The sequence below is a fragment of the Vulpes lagopus genome, chromosome 7 (assembly GCF_018345385.1).
Source record: "Vulpes lagopus strain Blue_001 chromosome 7, ASM1834538v1, whole genome shotgun sequence".
NCBI classification, from domain to species: Eukaryota; Metazoa; Chordata; class Mammalia; order Carnivora; family Canidae; genus Vulpes; species Vulpes lagopus.
Window position 1 is genome coordinate 45423276 of NC_054830.1, and position 23725 is coordinate 45447000.

A 23725-nucleotide genomic window follows, 5' to 3' on the forward strand; every position below is an offset into this window, starting at 1 on the left:
TCCAGTGCAGCAATAAATGTCCCCAAGTGAGTATTCAGATGGCAAAGCCAGCAAGGACATTAAGGGAGAAGGGACCACTTCAAGCTGACAGGCTCCAGGGGAGGAGGCAGGGTTTCAGCTGTCTTAAAGAATGGCAAGGACCAGGCCAGAAAGCAGGGATTGAGAAGAGCATTTTCCTGTAGGCCCCACAAGCCAGAGCAGTGGGGAAAGCCCAGGATGCTCAAGAGACAGCCAGCAGTAGAGTTTCCCTGCACCATGGTTCAGGGACTGATGGGTAGGACCTGACCCCGAGACAGGTCACCAGGGCACTGCATTGTAGGAGAATGCCCTTGGGCTTCATTATCCAGGTCAACATGTTTCCACAGCATGCTCCAAGTTGATAAATCTTAGGTGATAAAGAGGTTCAGTGATCAAATCATTGAGAAAAGGGGCTGGGTTAAGCAAAATTAAGGGGTTTTTCCTGTAAGATTTCTGAGACTTTAGTATGCTTGATAAGGGTTATGAATCTCCAAGAAAGGGAAACAGTGGATCTGTGTTTCCTAAACTTACTTGCCCACATTTTGTTTTAAGTATCACTTGGAATTAGTGTTGTAGAATATAGGTTGAGAAACTCTATTCCCAGTAGTGGGAAATGACTCAAGTTTTTTTGAGCAAAGAAATGGTATATACAAAGAAGTATTCTTGGAAAAATGCCCTCACGTAGTGGCATGTTATGTGGATTCAAGTGGGAGGGACTGGAAGCAAGATAACCATTTCTGACCCCTAGCAGAGCTTTCGACTAGGTGTGACAAGCCTGGGTCTTGGTTATAGTGTGGAAGAAAGAAGGGGAAGGTACAGATGTCAGTTGCAAGGGATAGAATAATGTGTGGTGGGCCTGGAGTCAGCACCTCACACCTGAGAGCCATGTAGAGCCTTACTCTGGGTGGGTCCTTTTCTCTGGTCAAGAACATATTACTGTCTTAATGGAGTGATGAAGGAGGCAACCCCCACTCCAAATTTTCAGTCACAGATGACTAGGGAAAAAATAATGCCACTAACTAAAGTGAAGTAGAGACCTAATTTTCAGGGTGAAAATGCACTTAAATTATTGATTTATTAGGCTTGAGATGACAAGGCAAGACCTTAATGTTAGCTGTGGCATTTGAAAACATATGACCAGAGTGACAAAGACTTATCAGTGTTACAGAAAGGAAGGTAGGTATCATTCAGTGATGTAGTATCATTAAGAGGAGGCTACTTAAGAAGGAAATACAGAATAAAAAAATGAAATGGAAAAACTCAGTATTTCAAGGTGGTTGTCTTATGGGATGTCTAGTTTTTTTTGTTTCTCTGGGCTTCTATCATTCCACAGTTATCTCTTCTTTAACATAAGTCAGTTGGGGTAAAGACCCAAATTAGACAATTAATTACCATTTATAGTAACAGCTGGATGGGGATAACTGAGATTACTGTAATAAATAACTAGAGTGCATGACAAAAGGGGAACATTCACATGGAGTCTATAAGAGACGAAAGAGTAGTTATGAGACAGAGAAGGAACCTTGGGCATGCAAGAGCTGGTGAAGTGGGACAGGGTAGTACCTGGTAGCCAGGTGCAGGCAGAGTGGTGGGAAGGATGGGCTGGTGAGCCCTGTCATGTTGCAAGCTGGCATTAGGTGCTAAGGGTGCACAGACTGCCGCATGTGCCCTGGCCAAGTCCTTTGTGGACTAGGGGAGAGCTGCTACCGTGGAGAGGTGGGACTGGAAGCCAGATGTTAGACTCATTAAACAGGGTCAGTAGGAGGTGGGGACACCAAGCCAAGACCGTGAATACATAATTGCTGCTGAAGCAGTGGAGGAAACTAGAACAGAAGTTGTTTAAAGAGATGAGTGGATTCAAGTAAAGCGAATTGCTCTGTTGAGGCAGCAAGAGCCGAGGCATCGGAAATGATCCTGGAAAGATAACCAGAGCACGGTCTTTTTTTTTCTTCTTTTTTCTCTTTTCTTTTTTTTTTTTTTTTTGTGGTTTGTTTTCCTGAAACCCCATCAACACAGATCATCCAGAGTTAGTAGTACTTTCTCACCCAATGGAAAATCCTATACTAATGATGGGTAGAGCATTAGGACAAAAAGACTGGTGGATTGAATGTTTATCCTGAGAAAGCCTAACGTTCTCTGTGGGTGTTGGCTTCCTCACTTATCTGATTGCAGAGAAGCTCACTTACACTGACCCACCAGATTAACTGGCAGGATTTCCCTAGCACCTATGGCCAAGGTAGCTAGGGTAGCAGGGATGGTTTTCCCGAGTACATAGGAAAAGCTTTCTCTCCGGACTTCTCTTGATTGGAGTCTTTCTGTCAGCCTGTTGCTGGAGATGGAGTTTCTGTTAGAGGTGGGGCTATATTACACAGTAAATCAAACTCTACTTGCCAGTGTCACAAAACCAAATCCATGCCAGTTTAAGCAAAGGAGAAAATGCATTGACTGAGAAATGAAGACCCTAGCTTTAGGTGCAGATGAGTTATAGGTGCCTAGACAGTAGCCTCAGGATCCAGTTCCATCTTTGGGCTCTGCGCTGATCATACTCTGAGGCTCAGTGGTATGGCAAGATGGATGCCAGCAGCTTCAAAACTTACCTTCTCTTAGGTTCAAGGTCAGGAGGAAAAAATAAAGTTATCTTTTGCTGCAGTCCCAGGAAAGTTCTCACTGGCTATCTCTGGTTCTGTTGGGTCATATAACTATCCCTGAACCAACCCTTATTGCCAGGGCAGTGTGCTATGCCCATTGACTGGGATGGAACCCCACCGAGATTTCAAGCGTCCCCAAAGAAAAACTTATTACTTCCAGAAGGAGAGGGGGCAGGGAAACAGAACTCATTCTGAAGTCTGTTACTTCCCGCCCGCCCCCCCAAGAAAATTGTTATTTCCTCTATGAATTAGGAACAATGGAAGACAAGAACTAGCTCCTTCTCATTAAATTGCAACCCTTACAATGCCTAGAATGTAACAGAAATTCAGAAAATGCTTTTATTCATGCTGATCACAGGGTTCATAGATTGAGGTGACTTCTGTGTTTGACTAACTCATATAAGAATGTTAGAAATGATTCATATCTCATTTCGAAAATCGTAATTTCAGTATGTGTTAATTTTGTTTTTGTCATATACAAATGCCACTTGATTACTGTTGCTCATGAAGTTATTTGACTACCACATAATTTGTAATATGCCTGAAAAGCAAAGTAATGATATGACTTAGATCTGGGCACTTGGTGGGCACTTGGTGCAGAAGGAAGATGTTTGGGCACAGTTGCGGAAATACCATTGCATGAAAATGGCCTTCGGCTGTCACGGAATCTGCAGTTCGGCATGGTCTGTGCTTATCTGGCTGTTCCCGTCATTATTCTCAGGTCTGCAATAAAATCATCTTTCTAATGAGCTTTGTGGGCAACTGTGGAACATTCACCAGAGGCTACCGAGCCATGGTTCTGGATGTTGAATTCCTTTACCATTTGTTATATCTGCTGATCTGCGCCATGGGCCTCTTCGTCCACGAGTTCTTCTACAGTTTGCTGGTGAGTTCCTGGCATGGGAAGATTTTACATGTTGAAAACTAGGAGTGTCCTGTGTCTCATCACACACCCCTCCTTTGAATAGTGTTTGGTATATCTGGTCTAACAAGGTCACAGGCCTCATTTCCGGGATCTAGAGAAGAAAGCTACCCAAGAAGCAGGGCTAGTAGGAGACCAGGAGGTGTGTGATCATGCTGCTTGTGTGCACATTGGACCTTTTGCTTTTCAGTGGTAGACAGTGCCTACAATCTGGATCAGGGGATGTTTCCTCCACATGCATCTTGCTTTTCTTTTTTTTTCTTGGACTCAGCCAGCACTTACCAAGGAGAATGTTTTTGAGACTGTCATCATCTGACAGTTCTCATGGGATCCGCTTCCCAGGGAGAACTTGTAGTGACGAAATAAGAGGAGATATTTTCAAACTCCCAAGATCCAAGACAGTGAGCTCAGTAGATTTATTGGTCCAGGAGACCTTTTCACTGGAAATTATTTTGTTCCAATCTGAGCCAAGTGATTGATGTCTTAAGAGTCTATAAAATGAGTTGGTTCAATCACCCTCCTCCTGAGCAGGTTTTTAAATTATAGACCAAATATCTACTTACTTTCCTGTCATTAAGGGGAATCCAGACCTATAGAGTTGTAAATAACAGACCTTTGCCTTGTACCTACATCAAATGACAGGAAGTGTAAAGTTGACCTATCTGTAAGCAAAACCATCCATAAAGAGACTAGAAGTATTAAGATGTGAGGATAAAAAAATTGACCAAAGCCATATGTAGACTTAAAGCGAGGGACTTTTTGCAAAGGGTAGAGCAAGGAAAGCTCTTCTGGGAGGTGTTCTCCATGTAGCATCTGGACTGGTTATTTAATTGCTCCATGCCTCAGTTTCTCCATCTACGAAGTGAGAACAGGCCATCCCCCTCACAGGACTGCCACAGGGATTACCTGCCACTGTGCACGCCAGGGCCTTAGAAAAGCACTACCACACAAGAAATGCTTAGCTATTCTAGCTATTATTACTGTCTTTGTCATCGCTTACTTCCTCTGCCATCCAAAACACCATAAAGAATTCACCATTCAGGTCATCAGGATTAGCTCATTCCATTAGCGGTAGATGTTGGCAGGCTGAGGGAAATGGATTATTTTACCTCATTTTAAAATAGGTCTGGCTATAGTTTGAGGTTTTAGGCAAAGAGGTCTCTGGATGTACTTGTGATTGCCATTATGTGGCCTATTTTGGTCACTCTTTATCAGAGATCTTGAGAGCTCTGTGTATACTTCTGAGCCTTTTTGTCTCCTAAATAATGTCCCTGGGTGGGCATCTGGTTTTGGAGTCAGGGAGACGCTAGCCTTCATGGGCAAGGAAGCAGAGTTCAGTTGGAGGTCTCTCACATCCCAACCGAGGGATCTCTCCCGAGAGATGGGAGAGTCTACTTCAGACAGTGCCATCTCTTCCTGGAGGAGTTTGGCTTTGCTTACATTCTGTGTCCTGTTGGCTTCGTTTCCCTCTCTGGACGTTCAAGCCCCGTGCTTTTGGTCCTTCTCAATGCCAGCCAGTGCCCATCCTAGATGCAGGGCTGTCGTGGTGAGACAAACCAGTATCCTCCCTGTCCTCACAGTCCACAAAATCATCGTTACCACCATTTATTGAACATTCCCTGTGTGCTCACTTCTTACAGTCTCTCACCATGACTTCTGAGGTAGATGGTATCTGCAAATGACAGGTGGCAAAACTGAGGCTTGGCGAGGTTAGGTAACTTGCCCAGAGTCACCCAGTAAGTGCCAGAGACCGGATGGCAGCTCAGCTCTGGTGACTGCCGAGTCAGTTCTTAAGCCCAGCCCCGACCTGACCTGCCTTTCATCTGAGCTCGTGAAAAAGTCCCAGCTTCGATGTGGCTGGTATTTCCCAGTGCAATTTGCATTCTTGCTTTCACGTCTGTCATCTGTCACAGAAACGGTAACTCCAAGGTGCCAGTGCTACCTGAGCTCAGTTTACTTTTAGAGAACTTCCCAGGATCAAACTAAGATTGTGCCTGGATGCCTCTCATATGTGCTTCTGGGCCATGACTTGTCTGTGACCTCAGGTGACATGTTACTTTTGGAGTCAAAAGTAGCATTTAAGGTGTTGAGAATCGCAGACAAAATACTGAAACCAAATTATTCCACAAAGAAAGCAAGCCTGTGACAGAAAGGAATTGGAGAGAGGCCTCCGGCAGGGGAAACCCACACCTCCTGGGGTTGTGAAAGCACCATGCCAGCAGACCAGAAAAGGACAGTGGGAGAGTGGGGCCCCACACTGGCTGAACCCTGTCTTGAGCCTGCATCTGAATGTGTCCTTAGAAAACATTAACACCCCAAGATGAAAATGTGTGAAGCTCATGGATGGGCAGGTAACAGAAGGAGAAATCCATATGGTCAGTAAACATGAAAGAGTGCTCATCCTTAATGCTAAACACAGACGTTGCTAATTAAAACAACGGTGTGATCCTGAGCTGTACCTGTGAGGTTGGGAAAGGTTCAAAGGCGTGAGCATGCTCAGGTCTTGTGAGGCTGTGCTATAGTGGCCACCATCCCCAGACAGCCTGGAGTGTCTATCAGTACAGCCTTTCTGGAAAGCAATCGCGCAATAGGTTTCTGTTACAACGTATGACCCACCAATTCCATTTCTGGAAATTCTCCAAAAAGAAATAACTGGACAGGTATGTATAGAGGCAAGAACAGAGATGTTCATCACGGCTTTCTTTTTAATAACATGCAATTGAAAACATCTTGACTGTTTAAAAAAAAAAGTATTTTGGTTAAGTAAACTGTGGTTTTTTCCATAGAATGACATTGTAGGTCATTATTTTCAACACGAAAATGTTCATGATCGCTTGGTGAAAGAGGCTGACTGTATGCCAGCATTATGGTATATTGTATATATTATGGTTTTTTCCAGTGTAATAAGGGCAGAAGAAATAACTCGAGTAGATGGTGGAGTTATTGGGTGACTGTTGTTTTTCTTTGTGTTTTTCTGTGTTTTCAAAGTTTTCCCATTGAACATGTGTAATTTTCCAATTAGAAGAAAGTTTTTCCTTTATAGAGTAATGCAACGTGCATTGTCCTAAAGTCAGAAATTATAGATGAGTGAAAAAAAAAAACCCACTTGTCATTTCCAAGAGTTGGTGGCTATTTATTTAGTCCTACAGCTCCTACACCCAGAACACAAGTGTCACTTGGTTATCATCTAAAGTTGCTCTCACTTGCGGCTTTGTAGTGGGTTGCTGGAAAATATTTAACCAACTTTAACAGCAGCATTAGTCTTTTGTACTCTGATACTGAAGAAATGCCTCTTCCTTGCTTCCTTTCGAGTCTCCCTACTTCACCCAGTGTCCTTTCCATAGGTCTCGGACACAGATTGGCATTATGGAAGCAGAAGGGTTAATTGATCAGAAAATGAACTCAGGTGTAAAACTATAAATTGAAAGGGACTCAGATCAGCTAGTTCAGAGAGGTTACACGGCTTGATCAGCATCTTACCACAAATTAAAAGAGTCAGGATTCAAATCCTTGTCCCCTGACTCTCTTGGCTGTGCAGCCATTTCCCAAAGCCGTGTGGAAGCAGAACCTTCAGAAGATTCAGTGTCAGCATAGAGGCCAGGTGAAAACCAACCCCTAGTCCAAGCATAAGCCCAAAGACCTCTCCTCTGTAACTCTGTACTTTTCTTCCAGCCAGAGACCTGAGAAAACCAGCTGTTTGTACCCACATACCTAGAAGTCCCTATAGGCCAACTTCTTGCAAAGAGCAAGCCCCTTAGCAGAGGGCAGGCCTAGACTGTGAACCCCCAGCATCCCTGCCATGAGCCGTGTGACCTTGGCCCAGTCCCTTCATCAGGAAATTTTCATTACCATTTACTGTGACACAGCACATAAGCGTGGCTGTATGCGATGTACCGTAGAACCGTACACAGTATACATCGTGTAGCTATTGTTCACAATAGCACTCTGTCCTCGGGTCTGCACATGAAGAAGTGGAGGCTCAGGGGGATGGAGAAGTACCTGGCCCACTGTCCTGATGCCCTGGGGTAGAGCTGAGATTGCACCTCTCACTGCAGGGTCCTGCTGCCTACGCTGGCCTGCCGTATGTGGCCTTCCCGGTGAGACTCTAAGCTCCCATAGGACAGGGACGGGGGCTTGCCCAGCCCTGTACCCAGAGTGGCTGGCCCTTGTAGAAACTCAGGAACTGCTCCCTACATGAAGACATCACAGGACCCTTACCACTTTGCTCCCCCTTACCTTCTAAAACCCACTGGTACTACCCTGTATTTTCTCCATCCCCAGGACCTCTAAGCTGGATGAGTACCACTTGAAATTGCTATTGCTTCCCACCCTCCTTTTCTGTGCTGATTTTTCCCCATCTCGGTTTTCACTATGACAAGCAAATATAAAGTATTAAGATGATAGTGGAATGTTTTTGAGTTTCTAAAAGGGTAAATTCTCTATAAATCAAGTTTTCATTATGAGATATTAGTGTACTGTGTATCTAACACAGAGGCCTCTTAAAACTGTCCCATTGTCTTCTTTCTGTTCGTTTTTAAAGCTTTTTGATTTGGTATACAGAGAAGAGACTCTGCTTAATGTCATTAAAAGTGTCACTCGCAATGGACGGTCCATCATCTTGACAGCAGTTCTGGCTTTGATCCTGGTTTACCTGTTCTCAATAGTGGGCTATCTTTTCTTCAAAGATGATTTTATCTTGGAAGTAGATAGGTTGCCCAATGAAACAGCTCTTCCAGGTGAGTTTGAGATCTTCTGATCTTTTTAATGTTAAGAGAACATTTCTTGATTGTAAGTGAATTAAAAAGAACTGTTTAACTTTAGCCATGTAGTTACCTCCCTAACAGAGTATGAATTCTGAATACAAGGCTCGGTTTTTGCTTTATTCAAAGGGCAGTATGGTACGTCAGATGCTGAGCCTTAAGAGTCCAGCACCTACATTTAACTTACTCACCGAAGTCAGGTTTTAAACAAATACAACTTACTCAAAAATGGTTTGACTTCATATATCAAAAGCATAGGGGGATGCATCTCTCTGGTTTGGTAAATCTACTTCTAGGAATTTATGCTTAAAGGGAAAACCTGCTACCTGTGCCTATAGGAATAGATGTATATGGAAGAATGTTCACTGGAATTTGAAGTTGGAAGAGTCTAAACATGGAGGTTTTCATTAGATTATGGTCCTAGGAGGTGCACATCCTGCAGATAGGGCACATCTTTGTAAACCTTCAAAGAAAAGGATCCACAAAGGTGTGGTGGGAAATTGAAGGATAATAACTATAATAGGATCAATGTATGTTTTTTAAGAATGAAAAAGTTCATATATATCTTTTAAAATAATAGAAGAATGTGCCCCCTCCCACTGCACTAGCAGTGGCTGTCTCGGGAGCTCTTTTACTCTATGCAAGTTTGACGGTGAGCTTACGTTATTATATAGAGAGCAAGAACACAAGACATTTCCACTTTTGAGAATGAAATAAAATGATCATCTACTTGAGTGATACCTAAGTGTTTCTGGTTTCAATTAAAATATTTTAACACCATTAAGTAAAAAGTTACTGGGTTGTGTTTTTTTTTTTTTTTTAAATCAGGTAGCCAGAGGCCCTGAGTCCAAGAAATGAACTACAATTATTATCACTGGCTAAGCCAGGCAGCCTTGTTCTCCCAAATGCTGCATTCCTGGCATGTAACTCTAGCCTCCACGTTGACACTAAGTGAAATTTGCTGCCAACCATCTTAGGGTTCTGAACTAAACTGGTCTGGGCTGAGGATTTCCGCTCATGCTCGCTGATGCTTTTTGTGCAGACTTGGTGTAAACGTTGCTGGAGTCTGTACGTTCAGTAGTATTTGTCGAAGAGTTTCAGCTGTGTGTCTTTAAAGTTGGAGAGGTGCTATTTAAGTGCGATATTTCTAGTAAGCCTACAGGAATTGACATTTCTGGCTTCTTTCCCATCCAGATCACCAAATGAAAGTGTAAATTGCATCTCTGCCTTGAATTTATATGCAGGAATGTAGGGTGTTATTTATGTAAAGAATTGTTTAATCAGCCGTGAATTGGGGACTTCAAACATTTTAACCATATGCTGCCAGATTGTTCATCATAAAATTTCCTCTCTTTCCCAGAAGCCGGCGAGAGTTTGGCAAGCGAGTTCCTCTACTCTGACGTGTGTAGGGTGGAGACTGGGGAGAACTGCTCCTCTCCTGCACCCAAAGAAGGTAGGACCTCGTAGTCTTAAGCCCCATGTTAGTGTTAGGCTCCTCTAGAAGCTTAGATGGTGCACATGACACTGGAAGCAGATTTACTGTTCAGAAGTAAGGCCAGTAGTTAGGGGGAAAGGCTGGGAGACAGGAGGGAGATGAAGGGAAAAGAAGACTACATGGGAAGAAAGTATATGCTTGGTTGAATCAGTCACTCTTGACTGGAGCCCCCCTATTTGCCAGGGACTGTGTTGTTCTCTAAGATACATCCGTGTGGTGGAGGAGACAAGCTGGCAGGCATTCACCAAGGTGATTGTTAGAGTATGTTAAGTGCTAGGAATAAGGAGGGAATACAGAAGATAGGCACCCAGCCTGATACTGGAGTAAGAGTGTCACCAAGGAGGTGATAACTAAACTAAAACAGTAGAATCTTGGACAGTGGAGGAGAAGTAGGTGTTCCAGTTAGAGGGATTAGGGTGTCTAAAGGCCTGGAGGTAGAATATAACCTGTTGAGGGAGATAATGATCATGAGGAAGAGCAGTAGTAAGAAATGAAGCCAGAGAGGTCAACAAAAGGCCAGATCATGAAGGGTCTTACATGTTAGGCTAAGGAGGTTAAAATTCATCCAAAGGATGAATAGTAGTTGAAACCGGGAATGGTAGTGATAGGATGAGACCTGTGTTTTAGCAGGACTTCTCCCTGCAACTGTGGAAAAGAAGGAGAGAGGCAGCAAGACCCGGATCTTCCTCCAAAAATGTTTAAGAATGGACAGCGTCCAATATAAAGCAATTTATCCGGAGGACCTGCTGTAAAATGTTGCTGGATTTAGCCAGTGAGGAGCCTGGCTCCCATGGGATTACCCTCAGCTGAGAGACAAGATGCTTGTGACTCAGAGTATTAAGCAATTTATGTAAGGTCAAATGGCTGTTCAGAGCTGGGACTGGAGTTTTAATCTGAAAAGGACAGGGAATATTTGGGCTTTCATATAGGGAAGAACAGTTCTGTCTTGGCTTGAGAAACTAGCAAGAGTTGGTGATGGAAACAGAATTGCCCCAGGTGACTCCTGCTTTTTGAAAAAAAAAAAAAAAAGCATCTGATCCTTGATTCCTTAGTTTTATTCTTTCTTGTTCCTGGGTGTAGCTGGTGAGCTGGCTCTCAAAGTCATGGTATCTCTTTTCCCACACGTTGTAAATCTGTTGTTACCCCTGTGCTCCTAGAGCTGGTCCTTGCAGAAGAAACGGAGCAAGACAAAGAGCACACGTGTGAGACGCTGCTGATGTGCATCGTCACGGTGCTGAGTCACGGGCTGCGGAGCGGGGGCGGAGTAGGAGATGTGCTCAGGAAGCCTTCCAAAGAGGTGGCTGGAGCCCGAGGGGCAGGGGGAGCAGAGGCGGCGGGGTGGGGGTGAGAGCACAACGCAGAGCGCTCGCCTGGAAACGCAACACAAAGGCAGAGCTGGCGGGACGCAGGGTAGACTGTGGCCCTGGCCTGCTGACTGCCCTGGAGGGCAGGAGCCGTGGGAGGGGGCGGCTCCAGGCTCAGTGCTCAGCGCACTGAAGCACTTGCCGCTGGGGCCACGAGCTGCTCCCCTGCACACGCCACCCAACACTGGCAGCAGAGCCGGGTGTTAGACGGAGGGTGTGACTTTCCAAGTTCAGTGCCCCGGTTAACTTGTGACAGAGCCCTGTGGGGTGAGGGTGAGCCAGGAAATGTTAGGCCCATGGAGTCTTCCTTCTGCCCCGAGCCCCACAGACCAAAGGGCAGTGGGTGGGGTAACCTCACTGATAGAGACACCTCTTTTCTAGGAACCCCTCTTTGCTGCTCGAGTGATCTATGACCTCTTGTTCTTCTTCATGGTCATCATCATTGTCCTTAATCTGATTTTTGGGGTCATCATTGACACCTTTGCTGACCTGAGGAGTGAGAAGCAGAAAAAGGAAGAGATCCTGAAGACCACGTGCTTTATCTGTGGTGAGTGTGGCAGCCCCGCTTTGGCAGGGAAGCTCAGGCCCCAGGGACCTGCGGCGACCTGGCCTGCCGGATCTCCGTGCCAGGCGCTGCCGCCTCCGCAGGCCTCTCCCCTTGGCACTGGGCGGGCCTCTCCTCTGCCTCCCTCCTGCTGGGAGGTGTTAGGAACACTGACTGACCCTCTGTGGCACTTGCCAGCACCCATGTGTCCTCAGGGATGAAGGTTCTGGTGCAGAAATGTGATGGTACATGATTAGAAATGAATGTGTCTTGGCGTCTTTCATCATTTTGGGCTACCAAGCCTCTCTTGGTCCCCCCTAGGTAACTAGACTGGAGATCTTTCATCCAGTGCCAGCCTGTGGATGTCTCCACTGCAGATGGTACCAGGCATTAAGGGCAAGACTATTCCCGTACGGGGTATAGGAAAGGTGTTCAGAGCCTGGGCTCAGGGTCAGACCTGGGTTCTGATGAAGTTTCCACTACTTAATAGTCGCATCATCTTGGTATCATCCTTCACTCTCTGTACTTTTTTTTCCATCTGTAAAATGGGTACAATACTATGTACTTCTCTGTATTGTGGGGCTAAGACACACAGCTGGTCCATGTGACACCCCTAACCCAGAACATGCACATTGTAGGCCCTCACTGATAAGTAGTTAACTGCTACAGAAGACGGGGGTGAGGGGGACCCAAGAAACTGTTGTCAGTAGAGCCACAGGGAAGTGCATATAAATGTAAACTAGTCATGTAGGAATCTGGCAGCTGAGTATTCACTTCAGGATTATTCATGATATAGTTATTGAATATATCAATTCATACAATTACATATACTCAAAAAATGAGCATTTTCCATTTTAAAAATTAAATCTTTGCTTTCTGCTCCCTTAAAACCATTTTGAAGTAGTTTTTGTTTTGAAATAATTCCAGAGTTATAGAAAGTGATAAGAACAGTACAAAGAATTGCTACATACTCTTCATCCAGATTCCTCCAATATTAGTATCTCCATTTGCTTATTCATACACACCGGTTTTCTAACCTGAGATCGACCAGCATGATGGCCCCTTTCTCCCTAAATATTTCAATAAAGCTTTCCTAAGCAAGAACTTTCTCTCCTATATATGCAGTCTAGTGATCAAGGTTAGGAACTGAGCAAAGATGCCATACCGTCACTCAACCTGCAGGCCCTGTTCACATTTCACTCTTTATCAGCAAAATCCTTTGTAGCCAGTAAGAGCCCAGGTGGTGTTACTGCCTTCAGCTGTCCTGGCTCGTTGGCCTCCATTGACATTTTTATTTATTTATTTATTTTCCATTGACATTTTTAAAGACTTTGGTCAGTTCCTGTGTAGAATGTCCCTTGGTTTGGGTTTCTCTGATGCTTTCTCATGGTAGGATTGGGGTTATGCCTTTTTTGTAGGAACATCAAAGAACTGTGGTTTATTCTCACTGCAGTATTTCAGGAGGCACGTGATGCCTATTCCTCCTATAACGGGCAATATTAACTGATCACTTAGTTAAGGTGGTGATCGCTAGGTTTCTCCACAAAAGGTTCGATTTTTTTTTCTCGTTGGAATTAGGAAATGTTTTCTGAGGAGATATTTTGTGATGTAAATATCCCATTATTCCTCAAATTAAACGTTATTTCTCCTTAACACACAGCCATTTCTCCTTAAATAAGTGAAGGACTCCACTAGCGTTAATGTCCACTGATGACTCCTGCCCACCTCTTTTCTTATGATGGCTGTCCACTGATAATTTTATTTTATTATTTCTACATTTGTAAGTTGGCTTGTTAAGAAAGAAATTTCTCTTCTCATGTAGGTATGGATACTATATATGTGTTAATACTTTTGTTTTTGTGACAGCGTGGATTCCTATATTTCTATGTAATCCAGTGGATTATAATTCTTTAATGTCATTATTTGTTTTGATGCTCAGATTGCCCCAGATTTGTCCAGCGCTTCAAGCTGGTTTCTCTGTTTCATCATGTCACCATCATTTATTAAGTTCTTCCTTACTATTTTTTTAGTGCTGTGAGATATTCCAGATTCGAGTTTAACTTGTACCTCTCTGACCCAGCCTGGGTTTTGCCCGTTTTTCCAAAAAGCCCTGGTTCTTTTTAGTGGAGAATGGTATTTGGAAGCTAAGAGTTGAGGACTAGGTGTGTGCACCCCTCCGGTGTGCCACTGCTCCCAGAGCTTATTAGGGGTAGATCTAGAGTATACGTGTACCTGCGTACACGCGGGCGTTTGTGTACACATACATATGCCACACACTCCTGTATCTATTCTTATAAACATATGAAAAAGGATGAATTCATACCCCTACCTCTACTTCCAGTTCAACATGACAGTGTTTATCTTTCTCCCTTCCCAGATTTGTGCTCCCTTCTTTGACAGTGAGGAATCTGGCTCCCGTGATGCACCATAGATTTCTTTGCTCCATCCAAGAATACACAGAGACTAGTTTCACAATTGCTCGCCCAGACCTATGCAAAACATAAACTTACCAGCTAGAGCTCAAAATGTGTTTAAAGTTCTTTTAGTCCTCATTCTGTCTCTTCGAAAAACCTTTTAACATGTGTACATTTTGGCATTTCCTCACGATCACTGGCTGCCTCGTGTGTGTGAGCACGTGGCCCCTGACTCACTGAAGCCTGGGCACTCCTGGAACCCGCCCAGCAGTCTCCCCAGCTCCTGACAAGGCAACTAAGGCACGAGGAGACTCAGCAGTGACCAGTGAGAGGCAGAGGTGGGATTCAGACCCAAGTCCCTCTCACTCGCACCCTGTGTTTTCCTGCCATGTGTCTAGGAGGCCAGCGGAATCCAGCTCTTCACAGAGATGGGACCTAGAGCCGCAGCCTCCCCTGCAGACAACTCTCTCACAGAGTTTTCTATTCCGTGGCTGCTCACTTGGGGCTGGGGGCTTTCTGTCTCTCCTTAGGCTTGGAAAGAGACAAGTTTGACAACAAGACTGTCACCTTTGAAGAACACATCAAAGAAGAGCACAACATGTGGCACTACCTGTGCTTCATCGTGCTGGTGAAAGTGAAGGATTCCACAGAGTATACGGGCCCCGAGAGCTACGTGGCAGAAATGATCAAGGTGAGCGGGGAGCTCCTGAAGGTGGCTCGCAGCACGGCACTGGGAGCCAGCCAGCAGGTCACACGGCAGAGAAAGAGCATCAAATGTGTACTGAGCTACTAAACTCTTAGCTGGTGAGGTATTTAACTCTAGAACTTTGTGTGTACTCTCACGTGAACTTCAGAAGCACCAGATGGGTGGTATCATTCCATTTTAAAGGAGAAAACAGTGAGGCTCCAAGAGATTCACACAGCCACTTCACTGGGGCTGGGGTTTTAACCCCGATCTAACTCCAGAGCCTGATTTCCCATCTCTGTGTACTCAGCCTCTTTTCTTCATAATGGATGCTTTTCTTTTTTTCTCCTTAAATAAGACCTGATCCCTAAGAGAACTTTTTAAAAAATGATCAGTTGATGTAATGCACTCAGCATGGTTTATTTGCTCATTTGTTTGGCCTTGGCCTAGCCTTTCTGGGAGATGCTTTGCTAATCATTAGGAAGGGATCATATGATGGAGGAATTAGAGTCCCAGATTAATCTTCTTGCTGATGGGGAGCATGACCACCCTGTCCTGGGAAGAGGGGAAGCTGCCACAGGTTTCCAGAGCACTCTTTTTGGTCAGGACTACATGGAGGCAGCAAACCTGTGCAGTGGGAGTCCCAGGCCAGCTGTCCTTTCATACCTGTGGTTTCTGAACTCCATTAAAATGTTCGGGGGTGTTGGTAAAGTGAGGAGGCATGAACTGTGAAGTCTAGGGAGCCTTTGTGATTTACAGTAGCTCACTTTGGGGAGAGGGGGCCATCAGTTCTTTGAAAAGACTACACAATTCACTGACTCTCCTTCTAGTTGCCAAGGACTTAAGCACTCAGCCTGATAATGAGTTATCCTAAACGAACCCTTCTGTGTTTTTTATGCAGATGTGATTTTAAAGCTTTTAATATAAAGAAATCTCAGGTGACATCTGTTCCTGTAAATATCATCATTCATATGCAGTAGATGCAGGCAGGTTTTTAGTTTTATTGCTGGCAGGCCAGCAGTCACATGGTAATATTCTTGAACCCCCATGTAACACCAGCTCAGAGGCCTCTGCAGGTTCTGGAGGGCTTTCTGGGGATTCTGTGCCGTTTGTACCCTTGAGATCCGTCCTTGAAGTCTAATTCCATGCTTCTCAAATTTTATTGTACGTATCAGTCTGGAGATGGGTTAGAGTTTCGATTGTGATCCAGCAGGACTGTCAGGACTTGAGATGGTGCACTTCCAGCAAGCTACCGGGGGATGCCAAAGCTGCTGGTTGGTGGATCATGCTTGGAGTAGTAAGAATCCAACAGAAGATACAAAACAGATGCTGATTGAAGAAATGATCATCTGAACTGGTGATGTGAGTGCTGAGGATAGCTATTCCTAATGTTCTATAAGATTTTAGCACTCTACGGCTTATAAAGCTCTTTTACCTCTAGTACTGTGTTTCATAATTAAAATTACCCTCAGTGGAGAACCAAAGAGGACTTTGAGAGTAAAGAGAAATGGAGGAGGTTTTACAGCAGAGATGACTTTTAAAGGGGTTGAAAGAGAGGGTCATAGAGAAGCAGAGGGAGAAGAGAAAAAAATTAACAGAGAAGGAGGAAAAAGACACAAGTTCCAGAATGGAGCCGATGGATGTTCTCTGTTACAGGTGAAAGGCAGGCTCAGGGTTAAGTAGCTTGCCCAGGAGGACTCAGAAGCCGCGAACCAGGGTGCAAGCCCAGGGTTAACGACTAGGGACTGCCCCTTAGCCACAGGAGGGAGCAGACCAGGAGGCAGCTGGCAGCAAGGGGCCAGGTGGGAGTAGGATCTGTTTTGAATTGGGAATTCTGGTGGCTGCTAGTGCAGACTTTCGGTTAGGTCTCTGGAGTTAAGACACATTAACTGCAAAGTTCTCCTTGTCCCTTCTTTTCCTCCAATTGTTGGTATGGCCAAATGAAGATACTTGGTCAGCCTTTGTGCAGACAGAGACCTTTCTGCATACACACATAAATACCTTTGTTTGCAGTAAGTCTTGTAACATATAGAGGAAATGACCTCGAGTTTTTACCCTTGTCACACATTCTTTTTCTCCTTTCCTTTGTTTGCTTCTCTTGAAAGTATTTGTGCCCTATCTTTAAATCTTCAGGGGCCAGTTTTAAAGCTTTCTGTTAATCATCTTACTTTACTGTCACAGAAAATCCTGGCACACTTTTAGGTTCCTGTCTCAATCATGAAGACTTAAAGGAGCCTTGTGAGCAGTCACCTGGTGAGGATTAAGAGCCAAGGAGTCACCCCCCACCCCCACCCCAGCCTCCCACTGAGCCTGCTCAGAGCCCATTGCTTGGCGATGCTTTGAAAAACCCAGCATTCAGTGTGCTTTCCTCATCCACAGCATTCTTCAATTGTACAAGAACTTCTTGTCAAAAGGCCTAAAAATATGTAGCATCAGAAAATTCTTAATGCTAAATGTCAAAGTTGCCGAGGAACCAGATGTTCCATGCCCTTAGTGAGGGCTCAGGCAAGCGTTAGATCCACTGGCTGAGGGGCTATGCCTTTTGTCAGCACCATCCTCAGTGGTGTCCAGTACTGAAGTCACACGAATCCCTGCTAGCGACTCCCTAGGGACCACTGGCCACGGGAGGTTAGTACTAGGGATGTTCGACTGACAGCCCATGGGAACTCAGAGCTGGGGGGGGGGGGGGGGGCAGGCCACAGGCCCATGTGGTAGACCCATTCGGTCGTTCCCCGTGGAGACAGCCACAGCCCGGAGAAGAGTTCCTCTCAACATTTCCTCCTAAGGAGGCAGAGCTCCTGCCCACCAGTCCTAGGGAGAAATGCCGGGTGATCTCTTTGAGAAGCCAACTCTGTTCTTCCAGGATCAAGGAGAGAAGGGCAGCTAATAGTGTCAGAGATGGAAGGAAAAGTCACCTACCCATTTGCTTACCTCATGTCCCAAAAAAAATCACAGGAAGGAGACAGGCTCTTTTCTGACTTGGGTTTCTCAGTAAAACCACTTCTTGACTAGTGGGCAGAGGCTGGGGTTGTTCAGCTCTCCCTCAGCTCACGAATTAAGATCCTGGAGACTTATTAAGAACTATGATGTAACAGCTGCCCATAGACACCCCAAAACCACCAAACAGAAGGGACCCCAGGTGATCGCTTGGAAGGTAGAGGAAGAGCTTCACAGCTGCCCTGAAAATGACTCCCCACAGACCATGGTGTCAGGGATGGTAAATAGATTTTCATCTCAAAAAAAAAAACATGGAGACAGTGCGTTTCTTGCCAGAGATGACAGTAGGGAACTTAGCAGCCAGATGTTCCCCACCATTTAATTTTCATCTAAACAGAAGAGAAGACTGTATATTCTCTTCTCTCTCCCTCTGGTCGTGCCTTGTCTCCTTTCATTAGAGATGGGAACGTTCCTGGTAAAGCCAAGGCCAGGCCCATGCCTACCATGACGACCTCACTCCCTCAGCATTGGATTTGAAGGTAGAGAATCCAGGACGTGAGTTTCGGCTCTGCTCCTTCCTAACCACGTAGTCCCAGGGAGTAATGGGACTTCCCTGACCAGAGCTGCTCTCTGTACATAGGGATTAATAACCACCTCCCGTGTCCGTTGGGTGATGGCAATGAGAGAAATTGCGGGGACCAGGGTGGAGGGGGTGGCAGGCACTGGAGGAGGCAGGGAGTAGATGCCAGAAGGGCCAGATGAACAGACAGAGCAGTCGGCAGGGAAGCAGAGTGCAGTGCTGAGAGAGCTGACGCAAGCATCGTGTCCTACACTTCACGACTGTGTAAGATGTCTTGGCTGTTGGCACGCTGTTGCTAAGAAAAGTCGGAATGGGCATCTTGACTCCAAGAAGTTCCTCCCATGGAAAATTCCTGCTTCTTCCTTGCTCTTACATTTAGACTTAAGTCCTCGTAAATGTTGGAGCAGGACAAACCTGACATCACTCTTTCTCCATCGAATCGGCCTCAAGACTTGTGACTTGTATCCCTGTGTTCGGCAGTGTCCCCCACTCACGGTCACGACCCACGACCAGGAGTTTGGGTGACTTGTATGTCAGATTCTGTGATGATGGTACTTGGTTCAGTGGTTGATGCGTCCCTCGGCTCAACGCCCGTGATCGGAGCTGGTGCTGTACCTAGCACCGCCGTGGGGAAGCCAGGTCCCCCCTGTTTCTCTGTAGAGAACTGACAGTGCGCTCGGCCTGGAGATGCAGTCTCTGATTCGTTGACTCAGGCCCAAGGCAGGGCTGTACTTACAGAGAAACATGACTACGGAGTGCGCACGTAGGCCTGGCACTTCAAGGTGGGAGAAAAAACCCTGAGCTTCCTCTCCCCATAGGAACTTGATTTTTGGTGCTACTGTGTAGAGTTGTAGTGGTCGCCTTTATGATAAGCAGAGTTTTATTAGTCCTGAGCTGCATTCAGATTTTCACCATACTTGATGTACACAGTCTTTGTCAATAAGTTAACATTCTTTGACTTCTCTCTATTGCTGACTGAAATGAGAATGTGTTAGTCCATAGACAGGGATTTGACAGGCTATACAATCAGATATATGTAACCCAGATAAGTGGTAAATTAGTTGCATCTTTGCCTGCAGGAATTTAAATACTGCACAGCAGGCATGTTGTAGATAAAAGACCAAATATATGATTCCCAGCAAAGATTCAGCAGCCCAATTTTCTGTGACAGTCAAGCTCAGGAGAAAAGCCAGTGTTCAATTTATTAAGCAAAGTTACTCTTGAAAGTTAGAAACTCGAGAAACCTAAAGAAAGAAGGTTAGTAAAGAAGACAGAACTATAATTTAATTTATTATTTAATATAATTTAAATATATATAGCATCTGTTTTGTTAATTAAATATAGATTTCCCTTCTATATGTTGGAATTCTACCTTGAAAAAGAAGTTATTTTCAGAGGCATGTTTCTGAGTGAATTGTTCAGGGTGGTCAGATGGAATGCTGTTCATCTATATTTCAACATCCCCTGATAGCTGGATGTGCTCTGGACCCTTCTCTTCCCCCAAGATAGCATGTCAACGGACCACTGGGCTAGCTGGGGGGAACCTCCTCCCACATAGCCTGAGTGTCGGGAGATAGGCTGCTGCTTCTGGAGGAGGGGACTGGTCGGGCTGTACTTTGGCATAACAAGAGCAGATTGGATAATAACTCTAATAATAGGTCGTGTTTAGTCAGTATATACTGAAATAAATGCTTTGCATGCATGGTGCTATTTAATCTCCAGAACAGCATTGTAGGTGGCACTGTTCCCATTTTACAGATGGGAAAGTATAGCCCAGCAAGGTTGAGCTGCTTCTCCAGGGTCACTCTGCTGGGAAGGCCTGGAATTGAGATTCACATCCAGGGCTGCTGAATCAGAACCCACCCTGGAGCTGTCCCAACATGTACGGGGACAGTGTGGTTCCTCGTTCACACACAGCCCTCAGCAGCAAGGCCATGGTGCTGTTGGTCAGGCTGACTCTGGTTTTCCTAGCTTGGACTGGCTCATCTCCCAGGCAAATTAGCCACCTTCAAAAGAGGCAAGGCCCACCAAAGGCCCCACCTGGATTGTGGGGGTGAGAGGAGGGAGAGAGAAGACCTCCTGAAGTGATGCTGACTGGCTAACACACAAATCAACAAGACAGAAGCTCTGGGCATTAGAAGGGTGTCAACTGTCTGAGCTGCCACCAGCACTGCTAATCAGGCAACCACGTTGAGGAGAATACGATAGTGGGTGGTAGAAATAACTAGAGTTTGGGAAAGGCAGAGCCACCTCTTACAAAGGGTGGATCTGAAATATATGTTAATGCTAACTCGGTTAAATCTGATAAACATCATTACTCTCACCTGAGCCTGGAACAGGGCATGATCCTGCCTTTGGTGGCCATTTTTTGAGAGGAGAGAGGTGTCTTTAGTTAAAGGCGAAGGGAGATTCACCAGAACCATAGACAGACGGGCTTCCACACCCGGGTGACTCATCTGAATAGTTAGAACTCCCTGATAATTAGAGTGTCTGATCCATCATCCTTTAAGCCTAGTGCTGACTTTTTCTCACAGTGAAAATAGACCGCTCTTGACTTCTCTCTCTTCCCTTCCTTCCCTCCCTCCCTCCCTCCTTCCCTCACGTGCTCACACATTATTCCACTAGAGATTTTCTAGTTTGTTCCACCTTGTATTAATTCACTTGACCTCTTCAGAAACTAGTTGTACAAGGTTATAAAAGCAAAGAAACAATTTTCCAAATCAAAAGTAATATCATGGTAGTCAGTGAAATGCTCTTAGAACATAGTGCCTTTTTCACATAGGAGGGGCCAGGACAGGAGCTGGCATTCCTGGAGGATTTGCATCAAGAAAGACACGGAAGAGCCATCTCTTTTTGGTTGGAAAATACCTCTTGGGTAAATTTTCCAAGCAAAAAAAAAATTCTATTAGCAAATAAAGCGCTACTAAATATCTATGAGGAAGATTCTATGCCATAGGGCATCTGGCCTCAGCACTTGTGTTATCTGCATTGGATAGGAAGACACAGGAAGCAAGCACAGTCAGAAAGCTGTATGTTAACGAGGGCAAAAGATCAAAATGGGAACTGAATTACCTACATGTCACCGCCTTCTTTTAAAAGGGGAACTGCACCTTTCTTGCCCCGAGAGAGAGCCTGTTGCTATGAAATCTGCAGACGGGCACTCTCCTAAGTGAGGCCAGCAGCTTTCTGCCTGAGGAACTGGGTAAAGGGACCAAAGGGAATAGCTCCGGACAGAAATGGAGAGCAGGAAAGACTGGTGTTTCTTAATCAGATAAAAGCGAGGCCCTGGCAATCTGCAGGGAAGGGGTGCCGGCAGGCGCGGGAGCAGGGAAGTGCACGTGGAGGCAGCCGTCCTGGGGCGTCCTGGGGCGTCCTGGGGCTTCAGCATCGGGAGCCGAGCTGAGCTGAGCTGAGCAGCCAGGACCTGGAGTGCAGGAGAGGTCAGCGCCCGCCCCGCCCATCCGCCTCCCCTGTGCTTCATCACGTGCCAGGCAGGCTGCGGCTGATAAAGTGACATGGAAACCCTGTGTTTCCGTGCAGGTGGCTGGTCATGGGTTCGGACTTTTATTCTGGAATTGCAGTGAAGCTGCGGGGAGGAAGGGAGGGCCTGCATAGTCGGGGACCTGGGGGTGCTGTAGCCACAGCCCTCAGCCATCCTGCCTGACTTGGGGGCCACAGGCCTGGAGTAACAGGGGCCCCGGGCTGCCAAAGCCCTTAGCCAGCCTTAGCCGAGCGGAGGGCACAGCCTCCGAGGCACCCCGTACAGTTCCTGTGCCTTCTGAAGTCAGCTGGCACCATGGCCGAGTTCGAGAATATCAGAGCAAGGGAGCCGGGAGGGGGACTTGGCGCTCGCTTTCCGGTGGCTGGAAACAGCGTGTCAGCAGCCCTGGACTCGCCTCCCGGCCAGACGTGCCGTCGCCCCACCCTGTGCACTTGAGCTGGGCTCCGTCAGCGGCAGCTGCACAGGGCAGCTGCCAGCCTGTGTCCCCGCCCAGGCCGATGGCACGCTCTGCCCTCTGCTCCAGAGGCTGCGAAGGCCCCTCGCCCTGCCGCGCCCCACGGGGGCCTGCTGCTCCGGGGAAGCACTTGGCCGCCAGCCCCCAGGTCTGCCCTGCCCGAGCGCCCGCATTCTGACCGGCACAGAGCGTGTGCGAGGCACAGCTGGGACCGTGAGGGGAGCAGCGCTGTAGCCTCCGGGAGGGACGCCTGTGCTTCGAGCCCGGGGCTGCGGTCGGCTGCGGTCGGCACGCGAGCAGACTCCCAGCGGCGTCCGGGCGGCCCAAGACTGCGCCCCACGGTGCCAGGCTCCCCGCGGTAGTTAGCCCGGGGCAGTCCGTACTCGCTAGTGTCCGCACGGCAATATCTGCTTCCACGCTTCCCCCAACCCAGCAGACGCGGGCACTCCAGGGATGTATTCTTCTCCCCTTCACACGCTGCACCCGCCTTCTGCTCCTTGCCCCAGTGCCGACCCCGCTGAGTGCCTCCCTTGCCTCCTGCAGCCCCAGGCACCGACCTGCACCTGTAACTCCTTTGTTCCTCCTGAATCTCAGCACTGACTGGACCGGATACGGCTTACTTGACTAGAAGACTAGAGTTTGTAATGCATAGAACATACACACCATGGTAATCGACTCTTGATTCCTGTCAGCGGTAGGCTGTTGCTAAGTTTGGGGGAGTCACAAGTTCTCTGCAGATTTTCAAGCGTGCGGGAGTCAGTGCCTCTAAAGCCGCACAATGTTCCGGGGCCCCGGTGCCTGCGCTTGGGATTCTGTAAGGGGCCTCTCTGCAGTGAGGCCTGCCAGTGTGTTGCTAAGGAATGTGGGGATGCACGGATACTAGTCTTTAGGTGCAGTCCTGCGTCTGTGCCAGGTACTCAGGTCGACAAGGCCCTCGGTTTCTCCTTTCACCAACCCACTTCTCAGGGCTGTGGTGTGACCACCTATAAAGTAAAGTTGAACCAAAGGGCCTCTTACGCCATTTTGAGCACTACGATTCAGTGAAGCAACTTGCCAAATGCTGCTGGGAGTTCATGAACTATTAAAGAGGGTTTTTGTCAAGAGCAGAGGTATGGGTGTCAGGAGGTGAGAGGAGGAGACCTGTGTGAACAGGCTAGCAAATCTTTGGGATCAGGGTGCATGGGGCACATGAGTAAAATGGGGGACTTGGAAAGGCTTGAGGAATTGAGAGGGTGTGCACACAGCTGATGATCTCTGTCACCCTTAGGAGCTCAAGCTTTCTTTCCAGGCCACCCTCACGTCAGTAACATTGCTGGTGACTTGCCCCTCAACCCTTGCTGGTCGTACGAACAGTAAGAGGAAAGACTTTTTTTCTCTATTCTTTGAGTATATCCAGGCAGAG

The 23725-nt window shown here is 46.6% G+C and overlaps 1 protein-coding gene across 10 annotated transcripts in view; it reads left to right on the forward strand.

Annotated features, from left to right (window-relative positions):
• ITPR1 (inositol 1,4,5-trisphosphate receptor type 1) overlaps positions 1-23725 on the forward strand; it is a 319907-nt gene that overhangs the window by 277481 nt on the left and 18701 nt on the right. For all 10 annotated transcript variants that reach the window (XM_041762303.1, XM_041762302.1, XM_041762300.1 and 7 more), the window contains 6 exons: positions 3388-3552; positions 8129-8324; positions 9709-9801; positions 11001-11140; positions 11589-11754; positions 14696-14856. In XM_041762303.1, the coding sequence (XP_041618237.1) occupies positions 3388-3552; positions 8129-8324; positions 9709-9801; positions 11001-11140; positions 11589-11754; positions 14696-14856 (921 nt within the window). The remainder of the gene's footprint in view (positions 1-3387; positions 3553-8128; positions 8325-9708; positions 9802-11000; positions 11141-11588; positions 11755-14695; positions 14857-23725) is intronic.